This window comes from Rhinichthys klamathensis, unplaced genomic scaffold (genome assembly GCF_029890125.1).
Source record: "Rhinichthys klamathensis goyatoka isolate OS25496 unplaced genomic scaffold, OSU_Roscu_1.1 h1tg000050l_1, whole genome shotgun sequence".
Taxonomy (NCBI): domain Eukaryota; kingdom Metazoa; phylum Chordata; class Actinopteri; order Cypriniformes; family Leuciscidae; genus Rhinichthys; species Rhinichthys klamathensis.
Window position 1 is genome coordinate 6026508 of NW_026606596.1, and position 12017 is coordinate 6038524.

Here is a 12017-nt window from a genome sequence, read left to right on the forward strand (position 1 = left end):
ATCATAAAGTTATTTAATATCAATATTATTTTACCAACGCTTTGTTTAAGTGGCGTTAATTGAAAGCATATTTTAATTGCAAAACAAATATTTTATTTTTATTTTGTAAGAGTGTTATGCACTAGCGTCTGTCAGGGTTCACTGGCAGGTTCACTATTCTTCACTGAGCGGCTCTCAGAACTACTTATAGCACGTGTTTTGTTTCTCCCCCTCAGCGGAACGAGGCTGAGAGAGTTCTCTGTGTTTCTCATCACTCTCCTCGGGTGTAGGTATTTGGTCGTTTGGAGCCGGACTCGGAAAGGTCGTATAGGCACCATGACGTTCACTGTCCACTTCAGGGGCGCGGAAGTTTTATTCACTGCCAAAATATCGATACAGTGATGTTCACGACACAAGGGGCTGAACTGGTTTCGGGTTCCAGAGAGACCGAAATCGCCTTTGTCAATGGGACAACTGAGTTTTCCCCCACTGTTCTAATAACCACAGTGGAGCCCAAAAGTAATGAGTCGTGTGGGGAGCAGCAGACTCTGGACCTGGACTTGACTAAGACTGTGGTCATTGGGATGATGCTGAGCACCATCACTGCGGTCACTGTGATGGGAAACACCCTGGTCGTTATTGCGGTGTGCGTCGTGAAGAAACTCAGACAACCGTCCAACTATCTGCTAGTATCTCTGGCTATAGCTGATCTTTCTGTGGCTGTAGCCGTGATGCCCTTTGTCATAGTGACTGACCTGACAGGGGGCGTCTGGCTCTTTGGGGAGGTTTTCTGCAATGTCTTTATTGGGATGGATGTCATGTGCTGCACGGCTTCAATAATGACTTTGTGTGTGATCAGTGTGGACAGGTAAGATCATATGAAGAGTTCGAGATTCTTTAAAGGTTTTAGTTCTTTCAAAGAAATTGAATTCATATGCAGTTTATGGCAAATAATTTGACACTTTTTATTAACAAACGTTAATAGATGTTATAATGCTTAACAGATCATTATATATTGGTGTGTTATTTAGGCTATTTGCTTTGCTTGTCTTTTAGCCAAGATGTTATGGTTTTCAAATAATCATTCAAATAATAATTTATAATAATTTAAAACTAAATTATATATATATATATATATATATATATATATATATATATATATATATATATATAGCCTAGATATTCAGAAAATGTTATGTTCTTGGCTGGTTTTCAAAACAAAATTATAAAATCTATATATAGTATAAAATCTATATAGATATTCAATGAATTCTATATCCTTGGCTGTTGTCAAGATGTTATGATTTTCAAATAATATGCAACAGAAATCTATAAATCTATATTTTGTATAAAATATATATAGATAGTCTATTCAATCAATTAATAGAAAAAGACCCTATAAATAAAACTTATTATTATAACTTAATGAAAAAAGATATCAAATTATTTAAATAACCCATGTAAGAAATATTCACAGACATGCTCCAATATCAATGTGAAAACCTGCCCCCACCTGTTATTCATTAAACACACACACACACACACACACACATTTGATTATTTTATTTGGAATGAGCAATACTGATTAAAACAACACAGCATCCAAATATTCACAAAGAGCCTGTTATGTTTTTTTCACCTGACAATACACACATCGACAATAGTCACAACCACATGAATATATAAATAAATAGACTATGGATAGAGGTCACACACGCACACACACACACACACACACACACACACATTTACTAAATGAATTAATAAAAAATATCATAAACATTTATTTTATTAAAAATCTGAACTTGCTATTGCAAAATATGATAATAATGGAATTTTTCTTTGGAGGATAAAATCCACAATGTCTTAATTTTAGAAAGTTTTAAGAGTATAACATACAAATCTAAATGATGTAGGTATTTATGTAATTGTATTTTTGACTCCAAACCTTATACTAAAATATATCCCTTGGCCTTATAATTGAAAGTGCATGAGCTAGGATCTGTTAGTTAAGCATACTTACAGTGTACTTACCTATAAAGTACTGGCTAATATAAGGTAAGTACATGGGTTAGGGGTAGGTTTAGGGGTAGGTTCAGGGTTAGTACCTAGTTATTACCCAGTAATTATAATTACTTTAATAAGTACATAGTAAGTACCGGTACATGGATAACAGGACTGTAAAAAGAAGCGTTACTAATTATTGTTTAATGAAAACTGAAAAGCATGTTGGGTATCCATTTCCATAATATATATATATATATATATATATATATATATATATATATATATATTTATAGCCTATTATATATATATGTGCAGTTTAGGCAAATATATATAAAAACACAAGAGCAACCCTAAATAAATAAACTGAGCAATAAAAAATGCTTCCATGTAATTTGAGGCTATGAACTAGACTTTGAAGCTGAGTCCTGGTGCGTATGCAATTTTGATGGTGCTCTTTGATAAAGTTCTGAGCTGGAACCCCAGGAGGTGAGGACTGCATGCTGGAACACCCTGCCGCGGTTATTCGATTAAAAAGTTAGGTCCTTTCACGAGTCTCAATGATAAGCGCTGGCCTGACAACGTGTATTTGCTGCTTATCTGAATGTTTCGTGGACAGTGCAATGTGTAACTGTAGATGAAGTACTGTGAATAGTAAATTTCGCTAGTGATGAAGATAAATAATTCAAGGATTATAGATGGCTGTAGAAATATTCTCTTTTAACAAGCTTTGTGAAAAGTTTTCTCTTCAACTTGAAGTCATTATTTAAGGCAACTTTAAGGCTTCATTTAGAAGACGAATGTTAAAATTACAAAATACCAATCAACCAAAGTCTCCATGCACCTGATGGAGATGTTTCTGTTTTCAATATGGCTTTTCATTTCAATACAAGAGCTAGTTGTTATGTTCCCCAACAACCTTCAATCCAAATGAGTACAATACATACTATGTGTTACGATGGTGGTTGAAGCACGGAGGAAGCAGGATCCACATGCAGTACACTTTATTAAATAAACTGAAAACTTCACAAAGACTCAGACTCAGAACAGGAACAGGGCATCCAACATTAACAGTAACAATACAAGAACTCACAAAGACTGGACTGAAACACAGGGCTTAAATACAAGGGCAAACGAGCTGAACAAGATAACAAGGGGGCGTGGTTAACCGGGGACACCTGGGAAGACTAATAGACATAATGGGGAACTGCTAAAACAAGAAATGACAGGGGAACACAGACTGACATAACAACATAGCCCCCCCTCAATGGGCGGCTCCCGACGCCCATCAAAACAAAAACAAAAAACAGACATTTCAGGAGGGTGGTGGAGCGGAGGCGGTCCTGGGGGAGGGATGGAGGGCCAGGTCCGCACGGGGAACAGGACCAGGGCCTTGCAATGGTGGGCCAGGAACGTGGGCGGACCTGGGCCATGGGATGGGAAGGAGCTGGCTGCGCAGGCGACCAGGGCGGAGCAGGCTGCGCAGGCGACCAGGGTGGACTAGGTAGTTCGGGCGGCCACGGCGGCGAAGACCCTTCCGGCGGCCACGGCGGCGAAGACCCCTCAGGCGGCCACGGCGGCGAAGACCCCTCGGGCGGCCACGGCGGCGAAGACCCCTCGGGCGGCCACGGCGGCGAAGACCCCTCGGGCGGCCACGGCGGCGAAGACCCCTCGGGCGGCCACGGCGGCGAAGACCCCTCGGGCGGCCACGGCGGCGAAGACCCTTCGGGCGGCCACGGCGGCGAAGACCCTTCGGGCGGCCATGGCGGTGAAGACTCCTCGGGCGGCCACGGCGGTGAAGACCCTTCGGGCGGCCACAGCGGTGAAGACCCTTCGGGCGGCCACGGTGGTGAAGACCCTTCGGGCGGCCACGGCGGTGAAGACCCTTCGAGCGGCCATGGTGGAGAGGACCCTTCGGCCGGCCATGGCGGAGAAGACCCTTCGGGCGGCCATGGCGGTGCGGCCTTCACAGTCCCATCAAGGGTCCTACTGCCCCCCCCCCAAAATTTTCTTAGGGTCAGCCATGGGGTCATCAGCAGGAACAGACACCGGCGCAGGATCAGCGGGCTCTGGCGCAGGATCAGCGGGCTCTGGCGCAGGATCAGCGGGCTCTGGCGCAGGATCAGCGGGCTGTGGCGCAGGATCAGCGGACACCGGCTCAAGTGTGTGCGTAGCCCACACACACCACATGGCTGTGGCCATAATGGCCAGTGTTGCGGTCACTGAGGGCTCAGGCGGCGCATGCGTGGCGTGATCAGTCTCTGGCTGGGCAGACGTGACGTGAACGGTCTCTGGCTGGGCAGACGTGACGTGAACGGTCTCTGGCTGAGCAGACGTGACGTGAACGGTCTCTGGCTGGGCAGAAGTGGGCTGGACGGTCTCTGGCTGGACGGTCTCTGGCTGGACGGTCTCTGGCTGGACGGTCTCTGGCTGGACGTGGCTGACGTGAAGCTCTGGCTGGACGTGGCTGACGTGAAGCTCTGGCTGGACGTGGCTGACGTGAAGCTCTGGCTGGACGTGGCTGACGTGAAGCTCTGGCTGGACGTGGCTGACGTGAAGCTCTGGCTCGGCAGGCGGGACGGTCTGGACGAAACGAGTCCCAAGCAGGTTAGCCTTTTTGGCAACCCGTGCTGACCTCAGCGGGGGATCGGCCACGCTGGACACCAGACGGCTATAGATCGATCTGGTGGGTGGCTTGATAATGGGAGTGACGTAAAGACCAGACTGAAGGGATACTACTGGTTGATGGAGTTTCTTCTCCATGTCCACAGCAAACGACGAATCGCTCAGGAAAAGTGCCAGGTCGATATACCGTTCTAGCGTCCAGTCGGTATAGTCATCTGGCATCATAAGAGCGATGCCCTCGTCTAGTCCGCTCCGGAACAGCTCTATAAGCTGGACGTCGTCTAGGGACGCTAAATGGCAGCAAGCCCAGAAGTCCTTCACATACCTTACTATGGGCTGGCCATCTTGTGACATTGACAACAGGTATCTCCTTAGGGCCTGGTTGTTTGTGACTACTGGATCCATAGTTTCGGTGAGTTCTTCTGTTACGATGGTGGTTGAAGCACGGAGGAAGCAGGATCCACATGCAGTACACTTTATTAAATAAACTGAAAACTTCACAAAGACTCAGACTCAGAACAGGAACAGGGCATCCAACATTAACAGTAACAATACAAGAACTCACAAAGACTGGACTGAAACACAGGGCTTAAATACAAGGGCAAACGAGCTGAACAAGATAACAAGGGGGCGTGGTTAACCGGGGACACCTGGGAAGACTAATAGACATAATGGGGAACTGCTAAAACAAGAAATGACAGGGGAACACAGACTGACATAACAACACTATGTATATGGCATATGAAATTATTCTTCAAAGGGGTATGACTAGTAAAACCAGATATACTGTATATTGCACACTTAATACCATTCACGAATGCATGTGAAAGCGAAAACACAATAGACATAAAATATCCAGTTGAGGTAAATTAGTGTAATTTATCAATTTGAACAGATCCTCTTAATAAAATTATTCACAAAAGGCGTTTGAAGGTCAGATGATACTGAAAATACAGTTCTCTAATAATATCTTCTCAGAATTTTTCTTTCTTTGTTTTCGACTACTGCTGTTCTCTCAAGTTAATTTGCTCTGATACATTTGACGGTTCAAGAGCGCTTTTCGTTACACATAACTGAATGCTGCAGTGCAAATTCAGTAATGTTGATGTAATCTAAACATTACCACCTATAACAATCTTGTCATATTGAGACCTTCAATTTTGCTTTGATCTGTTTTTCGCTTTTGTCTGCCCATCATGCTACAAAAAAAGTCTTGAGTTGTACTAGCTTCAGACAATCAGCTGCTACAACATAACATGGGTTCCAATTCCAAAACTTACTGAGCTGCTTAGTTGCAAATAGACAGCTCCTTTTAAGTGAACTTCCTAATTGGCATGCAATCTCATTTGGAATGCTACAAACGGCATACAAATGTTGCTCCACACAGAAGACTTGCATTTGATTTCAATATAATTGCAAATGACTTATTTAAAATCAATTTAGATTGCGATTTATAATTGATATTAGCATGTTGCTAAGCTAACAGCGCAATACTCAAGCATAAGGGGCTTTCGCACTGGATAGTTCTAGGAACTTAGTTCTAGGAACTAACTAGGGGTGCGTTTCCCAAAACCATAACCTGTAACCTGTTAGTAACTTAGTTGGTTGGCAATGGGAAATTGCATTGCAACCAACAAAGTTACTAACTTTAGCAACTATGGTTTTGGGAAACGCACCCCAGGGTGGCTCCCCGAGAACAAATGGTTCCCCTAGGAAAGTTTTCTGGTTGCATTTGCACCGCCAGTAGGAACTCAGAAGTGACGTAAGCCGCGCTTGTTGTTGTGACTTTTATTTTGACGGCGCGGAGAACGCCAGAGCCTTAAAACACAGTGCTCACATTCTCCTTGGTCAGTCTAATATGGTATTAGATTATAACAAGTAGACAGTAATAAAAAGTTAATATGCCGTGTGGTTGATGTCCAGTGTTGCCAGCTGAGCAGAAATACATAATCATGTTTCGCTTTGTCCCCTCAAAGTTGCGTTGGATTTTCTCCTCAGCGTAAAGGTTAAAGAGGCCCATCTATCACTGTTTTCCATGTTCGTAGAGCTAGTTTGTGGAGTAAATATATAGGCTATAATCTGTGTTTACACAGCCTTTTTAAAAATGTCGGGTGCTGGTGTTTCACGTGCATTCGGCCAATCAGTGTACACAAACGTCACTGTAGTTCCTATAGTGCTGGTTTAGACCCGACCCTGAAGTAGGAGCTAAATTAGTTCCTCCAAAAGAGTTCCTAGAACTAAAAAAGTTCCTAGTTCATGCGGTGCGAACGCGCCAAAATCCGGGCTCTTTCGCCAGTAGTTCTAGGAACTATGAAAAGGTTCCTCCGGTGTGAAACAGTATTGCTAACCAAAACTATCAAAATAGGCACTGGAACGGCCTTCTCTGGTTTGGACACATTTGATTATTTTTATTTGGCCAGCATTTGGAGCTTGCCTTAGTTTTTGAGGTGGAGTTCACCTATGATGCCTGTAGGTATCTCAATGGGTTTTGCAACAGCAAATGTTGTTTTCAAAATCAATTACAGCAGCAACAAATGTTATGCTGTGATTACATCATGCCCATGACTGAAGTACACAGACACTGACTTAAGTGCTTGCTGATGATACTCAGAATTAAACGCATTCATCCACCTGCCTGTCTGAATGAAAGTTTTTTAATCTTACGTTTAGCATTAGCTGCTTTTGTCTGGTGTACTGTCTCTAATGACCGAATATGGCATTCAAAGCTTGGGTTTCGTAACTACCCATGTCTGTCCTTACAGTCCCTTGTAATCCTTTTGCTGGTTCTCAAATCATGTCTCATTAAGAGTCACAATAACTTCCGCTCATTTGCTTGACCTGTAACTGTTAGCATCAGCCGTCCAATCTTGAGAAGTGCCCCAGACTACAGTGTTCATTTCCCATTTCACTTTTCCAACTGAGTGCTGTTTTTAATCCAGTTATTATTCCAGTTTTCTGAGAGGCGTCTGCAAGCGGGCTGTATTTCATCCAGTATGACAGGAGGCACAAAGAGCAAACTGGAGTGTAGACAGTACTCAACATCAAAAGACGCTACTACCCTGCTGATTTAGCCTATATTTGATAGCACAGTGTTTGATGATGACATGAAGAGGCTTTCAGTCATCTGCATATCATGAGTGGTGCTTGCTAATACAAACATCACTAATACTATTGCTCATATGTACTTTATAGGGTTATTTGAACAAACATTTTTAAAAAGTAAATAAATAAATAATGATTTACCTTTAATATAACCTCCAAATTATATTCGATATCTTTAACTCATTATGTTTTAATTGTCTGAATAATAAACAAAATTAAAAAAGTTAAAGAGAGCACTTTAGCAACTATTATTAAATGGTTTCATGGTTCAGCGATTTATATGGAGTTTCTGTGTAGGTGTATGAAAGGTTTTAACTACCTTAAGTCTCAGGTCCAATAAGTGTGTCTCTAAGCCCTTTCTTGATCAGAGAGGGATTCTCATGCGTGAAATGAAAGCTTTTATTTTTAGAGGTGGGCAAGGGTATAGAGACTTTCTGCTTTGGTAGGTAAAGAGAAGCCAATGTACTGTGTGCTATTCAAAATTTAGAGAACCTTTAGTTACACTGAAGTCTTTTGAAATGCTCACTGATGTGAAACAGATTTTGATGAAATCAGATTTTGATGAATGAATGCAGTGATTTGTGGTAAAATCTCTAGAGAATGTGATTTTGTTTTGAATTTCAAGGATTCAAACCTTCACCAAAGCTAAACATGTTGGTTCACAATAACCCCCAAGACAGCTCCAACTGTAAACTTTAGAGGTGTGTTTCAGTCTCGACATTAATGATGTGGACAATGAGATCAGAAACATCTCTAACAGGCTATATTCCTTATTTCATGTCCAAGGGTATACCTATAAGCATTAAATGGTGACTTAACAGCACAGAGAAGAGAGAGATGCAGCAAGAATTACTGCTAATGCAAACATTACATATTTATAATTAGTTCTTTTTGAAAGCTTTTGAAGCCATCTAGACTAGAGTGAATATGCTAATGCTGTCTGAAACTTTTTGACAACTGAAACATCAAGTTGAATGAACATCTTAATGCAAGTTTAACACACACAGAGAAATGTAACTTTTTCCCTTGACACTGAGTGCATTCAGAAAGAAAGAACAACTGATTGTGAACCCAATCCAATACTGTTCTTATATGTATATGAAGATAATGGAGCGTCCGAAAAACTGAGTAGGTGCTACATTTGGTTAGGAACGCAGGACATGTGCCTTTCGCTGTCAGTGGATTTACTACTCAGAATCTCGGCTGTAGTAGTAGGTCATCCTGGTACTTTACGCCTAATGTTTTATGAATACTGTGATTTTGGACTTTCTACACATTTCACATACTGTTTTCCCCCCACTATATGGTAGGGATGTAGGCATATTCGGATGCTACAGCACTTTTGTTGGCCGAGTTGCTTGGTTAGTTGAGTTGTCTGACATACCAGAGATTTAGCTGTGAACAATGTATTTTCCACTCAGTTTGTTGGCAAAATTCAGGTCAGTAGGAATTTATTGGGTCTGGTGCTTTTGAGGAATTTTGAGCCATATCTGGCATATACCAGGGTAGATCGTGTGCGAGATCTTTGGGTTCAGTCGTTTTGAGGAATGCAGTTCTCTGCTAAAACGTGAAACATGTCATTTGTTCCTTTTCTATGAAACATTTCCATAAGTTACCTCATTAAACGCGCTATCCTCTGTTTCCGCAGATACCTCGGAATCACTCGCCCTTTGACCTACCCAGCGAGACAGAATGGACTGCTTATGGCCAAGATGATAGTCGGCGTTTGGTTGGTGTCTGCATCCATCACTCTGCCACCATTCTGCGGTTGGGCTCAGAACGTCAACACTGCGGGAGTGTGTCTGATCAGCCAGGATGTGGGCTACACCCTCTACTCCACAGCTGTGGCCTTCTACATTCCAATGGTGGTCATGCTTTTCATGTATTACAAGATTTTCAAAGCTGCCCGCAAAAGTGGGGCCAAACACCACTTCGCCGCACTTCCCCAAATTCAGATGGCCTGTCCTGAACCAGCGTTGGCCACCGTAGAGGGGCTCTGCATGCAAGGGATGAAGAACCCTGCAGCTACCGAGGAGTTTTCCACCCTCTCCTGCCTGTTGAACCGCGAACGTCGGAGCGCCTCGATTTTCAGGCGGGAGCAGAAGGCGGCCACCACTCTTGGGGTGATCGTGGGAATTTTTTCGTTCTGCTGGTTGCCGTTTTTCCTCTTCACCACAGCGCGGCCGTTCATCTGCGGGCTGCTCTGCAGTTGCGCCCCTGTCTGGCTGGAGCGGGTACTGCTTTGGTTGGGCTACACCAACTCGCTCATGAACCCTTTCATCTATGCCTTCTTCAACCGAGACCTGCGTTCAACTTATAAAGACCTGTTACGCTGCCGTTATCGAAACATCAACCGCCGACTCTCGGCTATGGGAGTGCATGAGGCTCTAAAACTCTGACTGCTCTCAATCTGTTTATATAATGGGATGGTGCAAAATATCCTCTTGACTCTTCTAAAAGTCAAGAAACACAGTTTGGAAGGAGTTCATTGGGAATTACAATAAGTCGGATTCATCAAAACATCCCAAGACAGTGAAGTTTCCTACGTAGCATCACTGGAAAAACATACCTCTTTTTTAAAAACAAACAAACATTAAAACATACCTATACACACAACTCACTGCAGTTTTTAGCTGAAATGAACGCTAGTAGCTTGGTGGCCCACCTGGTACATCATTACACTTGCGATGTGCTTGGGTTGAGTCCCATGAAACACGAGTAATGGCAAATGTTCAGAAAATGTGTTTTTGATAACACTTTAGAATACTGTTCTAACTACTCAGGAACAAATGAGTAACGCAATATTAACATTCTAGTAACTACTATTAACTAACAAGAAACTCTGATTAACGAATTAGTAAATAATAGCGCTCAGTTGAATGAGTTCACTATTAGCTAATCAGTAACTACTATTTTTTGCATACCTCCCAGAGGACTACTAAGAACTGCTATATACAGTTTCATAATTAATGAGAGTAATGCACAATTTATGATTAATTATAAAGTAAAGATCATGGTAACCAACTAGTAATTACGCAGGTATTACCAAATCCTTCAGACAGAATTACTAATTATTTGAAACAGTATTCTAAAGTGAAAAGCATGATAACTCCCTATAGTCCATGAGCCAGGGCCCCAAATTTGGTCCATCGGTATCATCTGGGGGGACAAAGTCTCATAGTGATTTTTGGCAAGGTATACACCACTAGTATTAGAAAAATCACGATAGCAGTGCAGGGGTGGTAGCGAAATCTCATGAAGTTACTAACCCCCTAAAATAATTTCCGCCTAAACTGTATGCTTTCTTTTATCCCTGTGGCATGAAAGAACACCAGGGGCACAAAACTCAACAACTTCAATACTCAAGGCACTCTGATGACTCAGAAAATGTATAATATACCCATACTATTTATTTGTGAGAGCCTTAAAGGATAATTCCGGTATTTAACACTTTGAGTCTATTTTGTAGTTTGTTTTGGATGAACTAGAGTGGTGGACTTAGACATTTTGACGATGGGTCCTGTCTCGACTTTTTGACTATTTTAGAATCGCCTCTGACCGCTTCAGAGTGGATGTCTATGGGCATGCTCAAACATGTCCTTAAAACAACCCTTAACGTTCGTTTTCAAAACTGTGCAACTCACCGAGTGGTTAGTGGTGTTTGTTGATGATTAGAAACAAATATATCGGCGCAATGTATGCTTTCAATCCGTGTTATTTGCTATAGTGGAACTATTTTTTCAGATACCTCACAACCGCATATAAACTTCCGCTCGATATTTGAGTCTGAAGCGTTAGCACACTCCCGACCACTTGATGGCGACAACCACTTTGCCGCAGTTGCTCAGCTCACGCTAGCCTTCTGAGAGACGGAGAACCGAGCGAAAAGACTACAACCAAATGTAAACAGACCCCTTTCCGTTTCCGGTAGCGCAGTAATATCAACGAGCACTGAGACCTCCAGCAGACATCAATGCGATTTTAAAAAATGGCAAATAAAACACGACAGAAACTGTATTTCGCTACGCTACTTGTTTTGGAACATCAACGAACACCACTAACCACTCGGTGAGTTGCACAGTTTTGAAAACGAACGTTAAGGGTTGTTTTAAGGACATGTTTGAGCATGCCCATAGACATCCACTCTGAAGCACTCAGAGGCGATTCTAAAATAGTCAAAAAGTCGAGACAGGACCCATCGTCAAAATTTCTAAGTCCACCATTCTAGTTCATCCAAAACAAACTACAAAATAGACTCAAAGTGTTAAATACCGGAATTATCCTTTAAATTAGATTTTTGTAAGGTT

The 12017-nt window shown here is 42.4% G+C and overlaps 1 protein-coding gene across 1 annotated transcript; it reads left to right on the forward strand.

The window, feature by feature from the left end:
- Window positions 1-230: 230 nt before the first annotated feature.
- Window positions 231-10595, forward strand: LOC130082965 (5-hydroxytryptamine receptor 7). Its single transcript, XM_056247924.1, has 2 exons — window positions 231-847; window positions 9359-10595. Exons 1-2 carry the CDS (start codon window positions 381-383, stop codon window positions 10107-10109), a joined length of 1218 nt encoding a protein of 405 aa, XP_056103899.1. The 5' UTR covers window positions 231-380; the 3' UTR covers window positions 10110-10595.
- The last annotated feature ends 1422 nt before the right edge of the window (window positions 10596-12017 follow it).

Coding starts and splice junctions, on each gene's coding strand:
- LOC130082965 (XM_056247924.1), top strand. CDS start 381: ATGTTCACGACACAAGGGGCTGAACTGGTTTCGGGTTCCAGAGAGACC. Junction 848..9,358: donor TGTGTGATCAGTGTGGACAG/GTAAGATCATAT, acceptor CTGTTTCCGCAG/ATACCTCGGAATCACTCGCC.